The 17,228-nt window shown below is 40.7% G+C and overlaps 1 protein-coding gene across 1 annotated transcript; it reads right to left on the bottom strand.

Moving 5' to 3' along the window:
- Positions 1 to 6,379: 6,379 nt before the first annotated feature.
- On the bottom strand, positions 6,380 to 16,565 carry PSMA6 (proteasome 20S subunit alpha 6). Its single transcript, XM_079310244.1, has 7 exons — positions 16,371 to 16,565; positions 13,099 to 13,193; positions 12,295 to 12,376; positions 11,980 to 12,135; positions 8,846 to 9,024; positions 8,112 to 8,206; positions 6,380 to 6,586 (listed from the first exon to the last, which is right to left on the bottom strand). Exons 1-7 carry the CDS (start codon positions 16,444 to 16,446, stop codon positions 6,529 to 6,531), a joined length of 741 nt encoding a protein of 246 aa, XP_079166370.1. The 5' UTR covers positions 16,447 to 16,565; the 3' UTR covers positions 6,380 to 6,528.
- Between the last annotated feature and the right edge of the window lie 663 nt (positions 16,566 to 17,228).

Here is a 17,228-nt window from a genome sequence, read left to right as displayed (position 1 = left end):
GCTACTTATCATTAATTTGTTTTGTTGTCTTCCTTTTTTTGACAACATTGCTCTCTTTTCCTTACCTGCGTATCAGGACATTCACACCATCTGCATCTGTTTTTTTTCTTTCCCCTCCAGACTTATTTTGTAGTCCATCTCTGTAACTTCTGACTTTGAACCTATGGACCATTAATGCACTTTAGACAGATGTCCCCTGATGAACTACCTACACAAGAGCCCATGTCTGTTTCCTGCATTGGAATGAGAAGGATGTAGGTGTCAGTGCAAAGTAGTCAAAGTAGGAAAAAAAGTTAAAAAAATTACTTCCTGGTAAGTTCTCTTGTCACTCATGGGATATAACTATTTTTGCACTTCCAAAGCCAATTCTACACTATTTAGTACTTTATTTACTTGCTTTTTTACGAGGTAAGAGGGGTTAGTAATAGAAACTTCTCCTGGAGATATGAATGGGGAACATCATCATCCCATCTTCTAATAAGTATTCAACAAACATTTCATGTGTGCAGACACCCACCAGGCGAAGAAACCAGGAGCTACAGGCTGAAAAAATCCACTGGAGATTGAGGTTTTGGGCAACTTGCCATTAACTAATGGCAAGTCAGGCAGGCTTCCTTGTCCTCACTGGAAATCCTCCTTTCTCTCCCATCCTTTCTGCTAACAGCTTTGACTCCAGCAATCCTCAGCCTGCTTCCTGTTACCTTCAGGGGCAGTGAGTAACTAAGCTAACCTGGTAGCCCATTTTCAAGGTTCACCACATCCTTAGATGAGAAACGTTTTTTGTTTTTTGGGTTTTTTTTTTTTTTCTGTCAGCAGGTATTTCCAAATACTGTTAACTGAAACTAGGCTAACATTCAATGCAAATAAATTTCTTCACAATGCCCTAAAGGTATGCAAGGCTACAAGTGGTTTAAGAGGCAGAGACAGAAAAGGGAAAAAAAGAAAGGCTGCTCACCCCACTTGTGCCAAAACCAATGCAAGGCAACTGCTGTCCCCTTTGGCAGCCACCTTGCTGCAGATTTTCTTGATACCTTGTTCACCTAAGAGTGCAGTGTGCAGACAGACTCCCTGCCTAGCCAGCCATGCCAGCCTGCAGTTAGATTCCACAAAGGAGGTTTCTACGGGTTATGAAAACTAATATTCCATCTTTTCCTGAGGAAAATATTTAGTTACAAAGGAGAATTTTGCCTGTCACTCCTACCAGGTGTGTCACCAGTTTAACCAGTCCCTCCTTAAGGATCCTGTGTTGCACTGCCCCCTGTGCTGGTATTTTATTGCAGGACCAGCATCAAGGTTAAACCAGCATCCACACTGAGCTATTGTTCTGGCTGGGTTTTGTTGTTTTGTTTTTTTTAAACATAAGCTTGTTTCCATATCAGGTTTCCTGGGTAGCCCTGGAAATTACTGGGTTACTCAGTGATTACAAGAACAGAGGAGCTGCTGTAACAGCACTGTCCCCAGAGAAACCTTCCTCAGAGGAGTCTTGATTCTGCCCAAGTGAAGGCTCAAATCACCTGCTGAGAAAGGCAAACACAGCTTTGGTGAGCCAGCTGCCATCATACAGGTTTAAGTTAAAGACTAGCCAAGGGGATAATGAGCTATGGAAACTCCTGTTCCTTTGGTGATGCAGGCTGTGGTTTCAGAGTGCCTTAAAGCAGAGGCAGTGCAATCCTATTTCCCTCTCTCCTCTTTTATACCTGCACTACAGCCAATTTGACCCCAGAGTAAGATGACTCAGATCACTTATGTAACAGAGAACTGAACCAAAACCCCCAATGTTTTCCATCAATTAAGTAAAAAGAATGGCTCTTTACAAATGCAAATGATCACCAGTGCTTGCTGAAGGAAGAATCAGAAAAAAACCCAGGGAGACTGAGCACACCTGCAAACATCACAACATCAGATGGCAACAATTGGCACTCCTGTTCCTGCTCATGCAACCCCAGTCCATGCACATTCATGCTATTTTTCTCTATCAACCAGTAAATTTGACTCTCAAACTTGAGAGAGGGTTGCTTTCTGGTCTCAGGAATCTCACAAAGGACTAAATACCTTATGTTCACAATTCTTTCTGCCACCGGGTGTCACAAGAGTCAGTTTTCTGGAAGAGGAAACAAACACAATTTGCTGACAAAAAAACTGAAGTCTTGTCTTGTGTATGCTAATCTACACTGCATACTATGCTGCTAGAGGCTCAGAGAGAAAACTTCATTCCACAGGTTTGTGGTTCAATGAACCTATCAGCTAAGCCACAATGACAGGTAGGAGATGGCCATGAAGTGCATCTGCAGAGCCAGGAACCTCAGCTACAGCTGGCAGGTTCTAAAAAGAACCAAGAAAAAAACACTATCCCCAAAAAGTGGAAGCACACACTACTTGGAAGATGACTCAATTTTGCCAAGCAGTTAGCTGGATTTTGAGTTAGTGATACCCTGGCTCTATTTATTCTTCAGGTTTATAGTGAACAGGTTTATATTAGGTTTATATACATTAGAGTGACCATATTTAACATTGCAGCACAGACTTTTCATAGAAGACGGTGAAATGAGTAAGACCATTACTACAGAAAAGATGAGTATGTTAAGAAAATCTTAGTGAAGAGCAGCAAATAACTGCAAATAACTGAGGGGTTAGTCAGTCACTTAAAAATACAATTTTATCTATATAATATACAACAAAGGACAGATTAAAATGTTTCATAGGGTTTTCTAAAACATAAGAATCACAATACACAAACAAAGTCCAGACTATTTTAAACAGCTTTGCATAAGCATGTGACGATCCTTGTTTTAGTTTGGTCTTGAGAGCTTCACTGTTCCAACAGATCCTGAACTACAGGATGTCTTGCATTGTTTCCAAGCAGTTTGGGTTACAGCAAAACAACAGAACAGAACAAAATGTTACTAGCAAGAACTGGCTGGAACAAGCTGTGACAATTTTAAAAATTCCCATCTGAAAAAGCAAAAATTCACTGATTATAAAAAGAAAAGCAATGCCCCTACTGTTACTAACTGGGTAGTGCAGCTTTCTTTCCTAGAAGAAAACATGAATACTGCTATGGATATGCTTCACAAAACTTGATCTCATGACCCAGTAAAGCTGCTGTTTTACAGAACTCAAAATAGCAGGCTTTGCTTCTGTGCCAGGGGAAAAAATGGGAAAGTTATGTACTTTTTTTTTCTTCAGATGCTAGAAAATGACAGACATGATTCTTTCATCTTATGTCCAACAATGTGTGCTGAACCAAAATATTCCTTATTTGGTAAACATGGACATTAATTTAATGCAAAACAGGACAGAGAAGGTAGAAAAGAATTTTGCTTTGTTGTATTTCCATGTTATTAAAGTTGTGATCTATCAATTTGTACTCACACCATCTGAACTCCCCATCTACCCCTGTCCTTAGGCTGTCATCAGCTTTGCAGTGAAAAGACACAGTAGCACATATTGCTCCTAAGTCATACCTGAAATCCTGCAGAAGGTCACTACTGCCTGCCTGAGCAGGATTGTTGTGTGTTAAGAGAGGGTCTCGTGAGCGGAGCTTGGCCACAGTGGCCACGAAGTGATAGAGTCTAAAATCTGTGTTGACAGGAGGAAAAGTGCCAGCAAAACTTCATCTCTAGACATGAGGAGAGCAGATTCAGGCTGCTCAGGAAGCTGGTTAGCTGGTCCCCTGGGAAAATGCCTTTGAATACCTAAAGGATGTGGTCACTGATGACAGCCAGCATGGCTTCATGAAGGGAAAGTTCTGCTTATCAAACCTGATTTTCCTTTATGACAAGGTAACCCACCCAGCTGATCAGGGGAAGCCAGCTGATGTAATCCTTCAGGATCTCAGTAAAGCTTCCAATACTGTCTCTAACAGGACCCTTCTGGACAGAACACCCAGCACACAGCTGGATAAACACATCATGGGATGGGTGAGCAACTGGCTCCCCACTGAGCTACTTCTGTTTAAAATACATGCCATTATTGTCTTTGGGGCCACATTTGCATGGAGGGAGGGAGGTTACACATAAGAAATCCACGTGATTTCAAAGTTCAACAAATACTGATTTACCTAAGCTGACTACATGTACTTGGCATTTGCATCCTTACACTACACCACACATAAAGAAGACTGGTAATGTGGACAGTTACAAGGTGGTGCAGAGCCAGTCCAAATTTAGTACAGGTAACACTGATGTGGGTCTGGTATGCAAATAAAACTCGATCCTATTCTTGTTTGACTACTTGTGCATTCACATTGTAACTGCATCTGTCAGTTTTCAGCACTGGCACAACAAACCACAAACACACAGAGCAACCCCAAGTCTGGTATCTCTCTCTATAAACTCTACCCAAACTAGAAGCATCAGGATTGTACCATGCATGCTGCAGTTTCTTTTGAAGTGCCAGGTTTGAACCAGCAGGTGATACCAGCTACAGCTCAGCATCAGCTGTACAGCTTGGTTGCAGGTGATACCTGCTCCAGAGTGTGAAGTGTAATTATCTGTTATGTGTAACACATGGGGGTTTCCCATTCAGTCAGGCATCCCCACCTGCATTGCTGCCCTACCTTCAGCAACAAAAAGCTTTGACTAAAAAAGAAAAATCCCCATTATCAATACAAAAAGAGAACCACGAATTTTCTCTGCAGGGCAAAATATTAGCAAAAATGCCATTTTAATTGCTATGATTTTAACTTTGCTTATAAAAAAGGCAATTTTCACAGTTAATATATTGTAGACAGCTTATTTCATAATCTCTGAGCACAAGTTGAGACATTCTGCATTGCAAAACAGGCAAGGTATGAACAAATACTCACTGTTTTCAGAACCACCACCTGAGTTACACAATCCTATACAAGCTCCAAAATTTAGAATTAAAGGACTTGCAGGGAATTTTGATATTGAATACTATGCAAATGTCATCTTCCCTTTAGTTTTTGTTCAAGAAGTTATCAGTTTCCATACATTGTCAAAGCTGATCAAGAACAAGCTATCAAGACTAAACAATGACTGAAGCCTACTCCAATTCCAGGCTGTTATACAACTGGAGTACTAGGAAGAAAGGCCCTAGGGCTTTTCAGAAACTTAGCTATCACTGGCAGCTGAAGTAACACAGACCTTTCTAAATGTGCCATTAGCTGCAAAAGTGTGCTGATTGTTACACAAACCCATGCCAAATTCTCAGACCACCCCAAAACCAGAAGCAATGGTGCTTATCTTACCTACACTACACTATCTGACATGAAGCTGAAATTTGGAGGCACAAATAGGAATCCAAGAAGCTTTGAGGAGTCCACAATTCACTATAGAGCTGAATCTCCTCAACTCAGTTATCACAAAATATTAGCATTATCATTTATTAAAGCCACCAAACACAGCTTCTTTACTACAATGAACTTGAAAAATACATATTCAAGGGGCTTTAACTGTAAGCACAAAGAAAATAATTAATCAATCTCAGTTTCTGATAACTTATGAGGCATTTCCCAAATGCCTTGAAAAAAAACAAAGAGAATTTTGGAGTAATTAAAGCCAATATGAGAAGAATACAGCACAGGAATGAAGGTAAGGAGTTATGTTGCATTAACTCTGCATTCTTTCAAGGACACTTGTGTGCAACAACTAAAATTGCCTGGTTATCTTCCCTTTCTCCTCTGCCTCCTCCCTCACAACTTCAACATCTCCCTATTTACTGCTGAGGCCAGAACCTCTCCAATTGAAGCAAAACAAAAAGTTTTTGCAGCCTCATCTCCAAACTCAAAACCTCTGAAGGAGCAAGAATTGCTTCCCAGAGACATTCCTACTGATGGACTTTGTCTATGGCCCTGTCTAGCCCCAGTATTGTTTCTGGCACTGCCCAAAGCCTCAAAACCTGGTAGGTGACTAAGCCAAAATCCCAAAGTACACTACATATAGAATATTTTCCCTAAATAAATGTCAGCTTCAGAGCTGTTTAATTATAGAGGACTTCTCTTAAATCCATATGCACTGCAAATAAATCAGTCCAAAGGACTCGACTTGGACTCACAGCTCAAGATTTTTCCTTCCGCTTTTGCCCTATATCCTCATTTAAACCTGAGCAAATAAGGCCTTCCTAACTTCCTGACAATTAAACCAGTAATGTTTGAAGGCTTTCAACATCAGGCCACAGAGACAATGAACATGAATGTAAGAGCTATCTCAAGACACACACCACAAAAACTGATATTAACTTTACACCAAGAGCCAAATAGCTCAGATGAAAAACACAGCTCAGAGAATAAAATATCTCTCAAAATGCATTTAAAAAGCAAGCAATTACCAGACACACTAAAAGTCATCAAGCATTTTGATGACAATTTCATAGAATTAGAAGTTTAAAAAACGACATTAAAAAGAGACACCAAGAATTTCAAAAACCTCTGTTTTATTTGTACAGAGTAAAATACATCATATAGTGAACACTGTTTTCCACCCATAATCTAAAACCATTATTAAGTGTGTTCTTTTCACCAAACATCCTGGCCAGAAGCACAGACAATGGAAATGGGAGTGCTAATTAGTCTCTTTCTGCCAGAGCTACAAGGTGCACATCAATCTCTGCTTCTGTAAGGATCCTGAAAGAACAAAAAGAAATCTTAAATAGCTTAAATGATTCTTCCCCTTAAGCTCCAAAATTACAACCTAATATCTATACAAGTAAGTTTTACAGCAATACATCTTTCTGCCCTTTAAAGCCCTGCTGCAAGTGCCACAGGCTGACATTCCAATTCTCTTGAAAAATAAAGGAAGAATCAAAGTCACTAGAGAGCAAGGAGGTAACAACTGATAGAAAAATAACAGGTAATTCCTCATGAGTAATGCACTTGCAAGTTGAGACCTAGTGAGAAGGTAGCTTGATCCCTTGAGTGGCAGTAGAAAAGGGGTCATGCAGCTCCTGTGTGCTTTCTCACAAACACCACCAAATGCAAAACCACCCATCATCACCGTGTCCACCTTAAAAACATTAGGAAAGATGCACTTAAAAGACTGAACCCAAAGGTTTGTAGGATCCAAAGTTTGCAGCCTCTCTTCAGTCCCCATTTAGTAGTTAGACTGAAGTAACAGTGAACTTGGTTCCCAATTTAATTGTTCCTTTTCTTGTTTAAAATTATAAAAAAAAAACCAACAAAAAAACCCCAAAACCCCAATGAAATACTAAAGCAGAAATAACTGAATCCCTCTGCAGCAAGCCAGACTTACCTAAATTTTAGGTAAACCATACCTGGAGGGTTTTTTGCATTATGAAAAATCCCCCAAACTTTTTCTCCCACATTTCATGCATACTCCTGCAGCTATACACTATGTTGTGAGAAGGCTGTCAAGTACACTGTATCCAAAGTGAAGCTTTCCTGCCCTCAGCAGGAAGACTTCCAGGTGTTATCTTGATACACTGATCAAGTAATCTTGGTGCACACAAGTGTGCTGCAGGCAATAATGGAGGAAGGAAGAAAGAGCAGGTGCCTCACTTTTATGGGAATGCTAGATGGGAATGCAGAGTACTTGGAAAGTAGATAGTTCAGGCTTTTTCAAATTACTAATGATTTTTAAAATCCATGATCTTTTAATCTTACCAAATTTAAATACAGTTTTTAAACCATACAATTCCATAATCTATTAACTACACACATTAAAAAACTCTAATGATTTAAAAAGGAGCAAGAATAATTTAATGATTCAATTCAGAAAAGGAATAAAGAATTTAAGGGACTTGTAAATATTCCATAATATAAACCAGACCTTACTGTATTAGTTAGCATGACTATGCTTTGGAAGTCCAGATACCATTACCATGAAAAATTTTTATGCTTCTAAGCATGAAAACACTTCTAGACCAGATGTAACTACATTTCAATCATCACAGAAAGCAATACTCTAAGACATTAAACTACTAAATCCCTTAATCATGTCATGCATTTTAAAACTGCATTCTTTTTACACAATGTTTTCTACTCTTACACATTTTGAAGAATTACAAGTTAAAAACCTTTCAAAACTTCAGTCTGAAATCTCTTTTTCTTGATTTATGGTTACACAAGAAGGTAAAACTAATTGCATGTAAGCAGACAAACACACCAAGTTTTATCAACACTAATCACTTACCTGAACTTAGGATTTTCCACTGTGACTACACCAACTTCTATTTCTGAAGGTTTGAAATCAATGGATAGTACAGTAGACAGGCATGTTATTGCTGTCTGAAAGAAGACAAAACTCCTCATCATTAGAAAGAAAGCACTAAGCCTTTTTTTTTTTCTTAATAGACATAGCATTAACAACTATCCTTCCTTCTGATTTAAAGTTACTTCCTGTCACTTTAAAATCTCAGCTTACAAATTCCATATAGTTTCCTCTTGCTTTCAGAATACAGTCCCTCTCCAGTCATCTCACTAAAAAAACTCAATCTACAAAAATCAAAGGACATGTTTTCATAGCAGAAAAAACCACAACAAAACCAAAACCTTTTATCATGCAAAGATATTGTTTGAAATACCTTCCAATATGAAGACTGTTTTAAATGTCACTAAAAGTTAAGTCATACTGGCATCCCCAAAATCAAGTACTATAGTAACCAAACACAGCTACAGTGGGAGTGCAACATATAGAATTTGCTTCAGCTAACATAAAGCAAAAAAAACAGATTAGATGACCATTCAAACACCTGCAGAATACAATCTTCAAATTATTTCGTGGTTGGAATAGCTGTATTTGCTCTGGCAGCAATACAGAACTGTAAGGAAAAAGGAAATGCCTAACTACATTTCTCTGCATTCCAAGCCTACATGCAGCATTTTAAAATATTTTTAAAAAATGTTCATTTCCTTCTGCTGGCCTACCTCTACTGTTTGTTCATATGTCCAGTCAAATTTCTTCTTTACTTTCTTTTCAAGAAAACTGGTTGACTCTGTTTGTTTAACTCCTGCAGCTGTGGCCTTGAATCCACAATAGTAACCTGCTGGATCACACTTGTAAACCTGAGGGCCGTGTTCTTCATCAATACCAATCAAAATCATACCTTGAAGAGAAAATTTGTTAACTTATTTATTTCCCCAAATTTAGCAATTTAATTCAACTGAAGAACAGAATGGATACTCTTCTCAGTGAAAAAAACATGCATGCACAGCTGTACATCTTTGGGAATCAGTCCAATAGCTAGAGCTGTGACTTTCTTTTTATCTGCAATCTGCCATTACTTATCAGCATCTCATTACCAGGTGTGCAACTCAGTTTAGCAGAAACTATATTTTTGTCATTCCCAAAGAAAGCTACTCATTAAATATATAAACATTTTTGCCACGCTCAGTGTGTAGAGAAACACAAAGTCAGGAAAAACAGAAGTTTTATCCTGATAGAAAGTTCACTGAGCCACAGCTCACATCCTGTGTTATCTGACACAAAAATGTAAACAATAGTTCTATTACCACGTGCCTTTTACTAGAAATCAACTTTACAAACATGCTGAAACTAAAAGTACTAAAGTACTAAAAGATAAAATTTAGATTTCTTGTTTGTAACCCTGAAAAACATTGCATTTTTCTCTTTAAATTAAAAAAAAAAAATAAAATTGAAAGTGGAAATATCAGGACATAGAACTAAGTCTTTGAAGATCATCTAACTAAATGTTTTGAAGCTGGATAGTTTCTGAGTAACACAAACTGACCACATCACTGAAATGCATGTGTTCACTCTCACTTCTTGATTTACAGCTGCATTGTCTAAATATGCATATTAGAAAAAAAGTCAAAAGCAATAATTGCAATAAAAACCCCAAAAAACAAGGTCATAGTTTTCACTTATTTTTACTTTACTCTTGTGTAACTTTTAATAGTAGTTAGAGCTGATAAACTTCTGAGCAGCTATTACTACAACAGAAAAAAAATCCCCTCATATTTTAAAAAGGTTAAGGGAAGCAAAGAAAAATACATTTTTATTCATGTATTTAAAAAAAAGGAATTTCCAGTAGCATCAAGGCATGGGAAATGCCAAGGGAAGAAAGAAACAATCATTCCTGAAAATTACAAGCACACAAGCATAGGAAAACTGGCCCATCATGGAAACTGTGGTGCAACTCTGAATGTTGCTTCTTCAGTAGGAAGTCTTAATGCCTACTATGATTACAAGAAGTGATTCATCAATTCTGAAACTATTCTCCTTAAAAAAAAAAAACCAAACCAAACCAAAACATCAATCAAAAAGAAACTCACAGAATGTTTAATGAAAAAGTAATTGAGGAAACCTGTTAAGTCTTTTACCTCAGTTCCTGAACATCCTAACAGTACAGTTATAATTTATAATTTTACTGCCAAATGTAAGGGAAAAAAAAAGTCAGAACCAACCCCAAAACACACAGATGACCAGGATCATCTACAAAAATGGCTCAACACATGACTTCTTTCTAAGATACATTTGCTGTTACAAAACAAGATATGTAGAAATATTTGCAAGGGGAATACTTTAGGCACTTTTCCCTCTACATTATATATATGATAGCTAAGTTAGGAGCAAAAATTATGCTGTTCTATACATACTACATAAATAAAAAAGCCACAAAAGCTGCACAAGGATAATTACACTCTCCATCTCTCTCTTTTAACAGTGATGTTTACCCAGACCCAGTGTATTGGACTTGCATGGCAAGGTTTTGGTGGTGAGTGGACTACAGGGCTGGCTTCTGTAAGAAGCTGCCAGAAGCTTCCTTGTGTCTGAAGGAGCCAAAGCCAGCTGGCTCCAAGACCAACCTGCTGCTGGCTGAGGCCAAGCTCATCCACAATGGTGGTTGTGCCTCTGGGAGAATGTATTTTAGAAAGAAAAATAAAAGAACTGCAGACAGAGAGGAGAGGAGTGAGAATATGTGAGAGGAACAACTCTGCAAACACAGAGGCAAGTGATGGAGAGAAGGAGCTGCCAGAGATGAGATTCCCCTGCAACCTGTGGTGAAGACCATGGTGAGGCAGCTGTGCCCCTGCAGCCCATGGACATCCATGGTGGAGAGATATCCACCTGCAGCCCCTGGAGCAGCCCACCAGGGCTGGAGCATGTGGATGTCTGAAGGAGGCTGTAGCTCCATGTGAAGCCTGTGCTGGGGCAGGCTCCTGGCAGGACCAGTGGCACTGTGGAGAAAGGAGCTCACACTGGAACAGTCTATTCCTGAAGGACTGCACCCCACATAAGTTGGGCTCCTTGCTGGAGCAGCTTGTGAAGAACTGCAGCCTGTGGGAAGAACTCACTTTGGAGAAGTTCCTGGAGGACTGTCTCCCGTCGGACACACACCAGAGCAGGGGAAGAGTGGGAGGAGTCCTCCCCCTGAGGAAGAAGTAGCAGCAAAACCTGTACTATGAACTGATCACACACCCCCTTCCCATCTCCCTGTGCCACTGTGGGAGAGGTAGAGAACCAGGAATAAAGTTAAACCTGTGAAGGAGATAGGGAGAAATGTTCTGAAGATTTGGTTTTACTACTCAGTATCCTATTTTTATTTGCTTTTTAATAAATTCAGTTAATTTCCCCAAGGTGAATCTGTTTTGCCCAGTAATTGGTGAGTGATCCTCCCTGCCCTTATCTTGACCCATAAGCCTTTCATGGTATTTTTCTGTCTTCTGTGTCTAGCTGAGGAAGGGAGTGCTGGAGAGGCTTTGACAGTCACTTGGCATCCATCCAGGGTCAAACCACCATAAACAGACACAGTTATAAAGAACATCTCTTGCTCACAGACATCACTGCACAGTGCAAACAGACCAGGCCCCCAAAACCAAGGTGAAATAGTATCAGAGAGGCTACATTATTTCAAATGCAAAGTCAATGGTAAAATCATGCATCCAGTTCAAGACCTACAACACTGCTCTCTCATTCAGCTGTTCATCCCTCTTACTCCCTCAGTTACTCATTTTGAAAATGGGTGAGAACTTCTTATACATGAATTTGCAAACTTACACAAGAAATAGTAAAGATCATTTTGACACACTGTACTTACAGCAACCAAGGGGCCTCATTTCAGCATTCTGTGTATAGACCTGAGAAATATCTGCAATCCTTTTACACAGCATATCCACAGGGATGTCATATCCATACTTGTACTTCCAGTTAGCAGCCTCATAACGGGCTCTCTGCACCTGGGATCTGCTGTCAGCTACACAAAAAGAACCAACATTAATTCCATTGAACATGTACCATGTTTATTTCTAGCACTGCCTGAGATTATAAATTCCAGGTGCAACTTTACATTGTCTTTAAATACACCTATTACAACTAGGTAAGTTCTCCAAAACCAGATTGGTGAATTAAATACCTGTCATTCCTGTCATCACACAACCAATATTTTCAGTAATCTTGAATAAATGAGTCACTGTGTTGGAATCCAGTAACTTGTCCTAAAGAGGAAACAGAAATAATGTAATAGCAAACACTGTCCTGGAAGTAAAAAGAAAATAAACAAATAAACAAAAGACAAACTAGGAATCCTCTGATTTTTATGGAAAGTCCAAAAGGACCCATAACAGCTAAAAACTGTCTTTCAGGCTTTCCAATTTTTACTACTGTAGGCACACGAAGGAAGAAATTGGAGAATAGGGAAGATTAAAACCACAGATCTGGAGGAGAACGAGAACATGATCAACATCACAGTCCTTTTCTCTCTGAAGAAACTTTGAGAATCCACATATAAAAGCTTGCTCTCCTATTGCATAAAACATAAAAGAATTTTTCAACAGTACATCATCACTGAGCTGAAACACTTGTGAAAAGTCATTCTACATATTATTGGTATAACATTTTCTCAGCAGAAATTAAAGAAATCAGGGAACTGGTTACAAACAACTCAGCAAGAGCATGCATGCTGAATACAGCAGGGTCAGCTTAGATTTATCCCTTCAACAACTACAGAGAAAACCAATATTGCAATACTTCGAAAATGTGCAGTTGAGCATGAACTACATGGAGCTAGAACTCCAGAATGAGCAGAATGATAATTAGATAGTCAGTTCAAACAGCAATTTATGTCAGTGCTAATAAGTATAATATCAATGCTGCTGAGTCTCACCCCATCTTTTGTCTCCTCTCCTTCCAGACCTCCCCTCAAAATCAGAATACTTACAGGTACTTTCTTCTGTGTTACAATTACTGCAGAATCTTTCCCACGAACAGCTACAGATGTAAGTCCACCTTGGTTTATGGCCTTAAATGCATATTCTAGAAAAATAAAAAAAAGTTAATAAAAACTTGTGTCAGAGACACTAGTACAATTAACTCTGACACTCCTTCCCCCAACACATGACTCTCACCAATTTATGGCCTTTTTAATACTTTAATACTTGTGGAACACTTTGTGTCCTCAAGGTCAGTGTGCATTGACTCTTCACAAAACCACTGCCATGCTTCCTTCAAATGTTTCTTCTAATTTGACCTTTTGTTCAGTTCAAGCTTAACAGCAACAAAACAAGTTTTAGAACAAAAAGGCTGTTCTGAACTTGATCAAAATTGTCCAACCTAAACCACAGTAACCATAAATTCTTACAGAAGAATTTTTTATATGAATTTTAGTATTTTAAAGGATATAAGCTTTCTTTTCCAATTTTTAGTGATATAGATAAAAACTGATAAGATGATACAGCAGGCAGAGGAGACAGGCTTTAACATTACTATCACATTTTCTGACTTGACATTCAACTGCAATGCTTTTATTCACTTTTTATAGCAAAAGCTACACAGGAGCCAATTAAATAGTATTATCCATGTAATATGGAGAGTCCATGTACAATGGATTAAGAAACAAACACTAAAGTAAAAATAATGAAATAATCCATGAAATAATTTTCTCTTGATTAATAGCTTCAAAGCTTTAGGAACAACAACTTTAAAAACTGTTTATCTGGCAATATTTGATAAACATTCAGAAATTCCTAATATCTGACTAAGTGGCAAGTTTCAGACAGCAGCTAAATGTATCTGAGTTTTTTTGTTAGCTATGCACGTGAGCCCAGAATTTAAAACATGTCTACAAACAGCATAGTAAATTGTTAAAACTGTCATAAAATAACAGCAGCAAGAAACTTGACTATTTTAAAAGCTGCACTCAGTTCTGTAGAAGAGATTGCACAACAGAAGAGTAATAATCTGAAGATAAAAAAAAAAAAATCACATCTTGCAACTTAATGTTCAATCTGCTGAGTCAGTGTTAAGGAAGTGCATTTATGGCACTGTATTTACTACTTTCAGACATCAGAGCACTTACTGGTTACCCAAATGTGCCATAAAGGATGTTCCCCCTTTCCCTCTGTACAACTCTGCTCACCTGGGATGATCAGTGCCAGCCTGCAGAGGAGCACAAAACCAGTAAGACATGAGCCAGCACTGCCTGCAGACTGGTCATGCTTGAAGCCCCAAGCACAGGCTTTGCAGCATTTGTCTGTTTATCTGTACAATCACCTGAACAGAGGGTGTAAAGCAGATGGACAGAGCCAGCCCTTTTTCAGTGATGCCCAGTGACAGGACCAAATCAGAGCTGACTGGAACAAACTGAAGGAACTTTCACCTCAACACCTGAAACATGTTTTACTGTGATGGTGACTAAGCACTGGAACAGGTTGCCTGTACTACTCACAACCCATCTGGAAACACTCCTGGTCATCCAGCTCTAGATGGGCCTCCTTGGGCCCCTAGCTAATCTTAATCCAGCAAAGAGACAAAGGTAAAACAAAACAATCTAGATGTGGACATTTTATTGCAAGCAAACACAACATTTCTGCCCGTGCTGTGGCTAGATGCTGGCAAACAAAGACACCCATGTGGCACCTTGCCTGAGCTACCAGCCTGAATGTGAATAAAGTGAGCACATTCTTGCTTGAAGTTAATTATGCACATCAACGTATTTTTCTTCCTATAGTACACAGGTACTTAAAATAGCTTTAAGACAGTTTCAGGCTGTGTGCAGAAGATCTCAAATATACGTGTTTCTAAGACACTGTTAAAAGGCATGGAGGTACTATACATTTCTCATACATTCACCTAATGGCTAAATATACCCTGGAGGCAGAAGACCAAGGCCCAGTTTCCTCTCTGCTACAGAATGCAGAAACCATTCCCAACAATAGCACTGTGACAGAGACAGTGAAAAGTGATGCAGACCAACCAGCCTGTTCTAATGGCAGCAGGTCAAAGCCCAGGACTCCTGTCACAGAACCACTGAAACCCTGTGTGAGGAAGCACTGTCCCTAGCATCCCTATGTATAAGGGATAATAAGCATTATACATGCTCCAGATGTGACAGCACCCCTATGTAGGTATTTAATATAAGTAACTTTCTGTGTATGTACACACAGGCACTTTCCCAATTCCTCCTTGCAGAAAGGACTGCTCGAGACTGGGCTACCTGTCCACAAGGCCTAATCCACACAGGCTTCTTCCTGAGAAAAACTCAAGGGCAGTCACAAAAAAACTATATGGCTGTCACAGGTAATTCAGGAAATCTGACCCCAGCAAGCTCCTTTCCTGGAGAACAGATGGATTTACATATATAACATAGAGTGGATGTGCAGTGAAGCAATTGCAGCTGGGGAAAGCAGCGTCAGGATGATGCTGCAAAACAGTTCTTCTGTCCCTGTTGAGAGGATCCTCCAGGAGCACTCTCAAACTTACTGTCCTGCCAGGCTGTATCCTACACAAGGGGCACCAGGATGTTCTGCTGTACAATCTGGTGCACTGCAAAAATAGGAATAACAGAATCAGTGACCTACACAGGGGCTGAAGCCTGGCTTCAGATCGTTCCAAGAAACCTGAAAACAAAGGAGGGCTGCTGCTACCTCACAGGTCACAATATGCAGAACATGCGGCATTCAGGTGTAACAAGAAAGCACATTAGTTACATCCAAGAACTGACTTTGCACTCTGGCATGCAGGGTTTGAGGCAGTTCAAATCCTATTTATAACACCTATCGTAGCTCTCAGATCCCAAAACGCAGTGCTCCGAGGCTTGGCAAGATTCACTCAAAGGAACACTTAAGGGAGACTCAACAGCCTCTGGATAGCTCTCAAACATCTGAGCCCGAACACCGAGGACTCCGAGGAGGCCCCTCCCGGTGGCAGGGGACACTCGAGAGCCCACCCTGGCTCCAAGTTTTCCTTATCTCACGCGAGAATCCCTTTCCCGGGCCCCACGCCGGCACGGCGGGGCCGCCGCTGCTCCAGGCTGCCAGCAGGCTTTCCCCACACACCGCGGGACCGGCCAGCCGGGAGCCGGCACTCCCGAGCCACAGCGCCTCCCCCTCCGCACGGGCTGCGGGGCTCGGCGGAGCTTTCGCCAGCGGGGGCGCGGGCAGGCCGGGCCCGTGACGGGGCAGTTCGGCGGGGCCCCGCGGGCCCGGAACGCACCGACTTGGTAGAGGCGGCCCTCGGGCGAGAAGATGGTGATGTGCCGGTCGAAGCCGGCGCTGGAACCGCGGGACATGGCGGGAGCGGCGCGCGGCCGGGGGGAGCAGTCCGCGTGCAGAGCCCCGCCGCAGCCGCAGGCACCGCCGGAGCGCTTCCGGGTCACGCGCCCACCCCGCGCAGGCGCGGAGGCGCGCGCCGCTCCCGCACCGTCACGGCCCTGGGCCGGCGCTGCGCATGCCCGAGCCCCGCGGCCGGCGGAGCTCCGCCAGCAGCAGCGGGGCTCGGGAAGCGCTTCCCATCCATGGGAACCTGGGAGCCCGCCGGACGGGCCCAGGGAATGCGCACGGAAGCAGCAGGAAACGGAATAGAAGTATCATGGCGGCATCCATGGATAAAAGTATCACCGGCCAGCCGGGAAAACAAAACCCCGTCTTAAAATGACTAACTAAAAACAAAATCCTCTTCAGTGAGAATAATTTTAAAGCATGTTTAAAAAAATATGTTTAAGGTATTCATGGGTAATTGTTGCCGCAGCTGCGTTATAATGTGATGTTTAAAAGACTTCTTATCGGTCTCCAGTACAAAGGGAAATTCCCCAAATTTAAACTCGTGATTATATGTTCTTTTTGCCTTTCAACATCTTGGAATTCCCCTACTCTTTGTGGGAAGGCATTTTTTAAAAGCTGGTCATTTAAAAAGTTGGAAAAGCTGGATTCTGGTATCCACACCTCTATTTTAAAGCTGTTATTATTAGGCGAGCTTATTCTTTGTTGACATAGCAGAATAAAGGTGGATTTTGTGTATGCCACGCATTGAAAGTCTGCATTCTCAAATTTTTCAAAACACTTCTCCTTGCCT

The sequence above is a fragment of the Erithacus rubecula genome (assembly GCF_903797595.1).
Source record: "Erithacus rubecula genome assembly, chromosome: 6".
NCBI lineage: Eukaryota > Metazoa > Chordata > Aves > Passeriformes > Muscicapidae > Erithacus > Erithacus rubecula.
Note: the sequence above shows the minus strand (reverse complement) of the source record. Positions and strands in the feature narration are given on the sequence as shown.

Excerpts from the sequence above, each read along its gene's own strand:
- PSMA6 (XM_079310244.1), bottom strand. The coding sequence starts at position 16,446 with ATGTCCCGCGGTTCCAGCGCCGGCTTCGACCGGCACATCACCATCTTC. Across the intron at positions 12,377-13,098 it reads TAACACAGAAGAAAGTACCT|GACAAGTTACTGGATTCCAA; the intron begins GTAAGTATTCTG and ends TTTCCTCTTTAG. Across the intron at positions 12,136-12,294 it reads TGTGATGACAGGAATGACAG|CTGACAGCAGATCCCAGGTG; the intron begins GTATTTAATTCA and ends CTTTTTGTGTAG.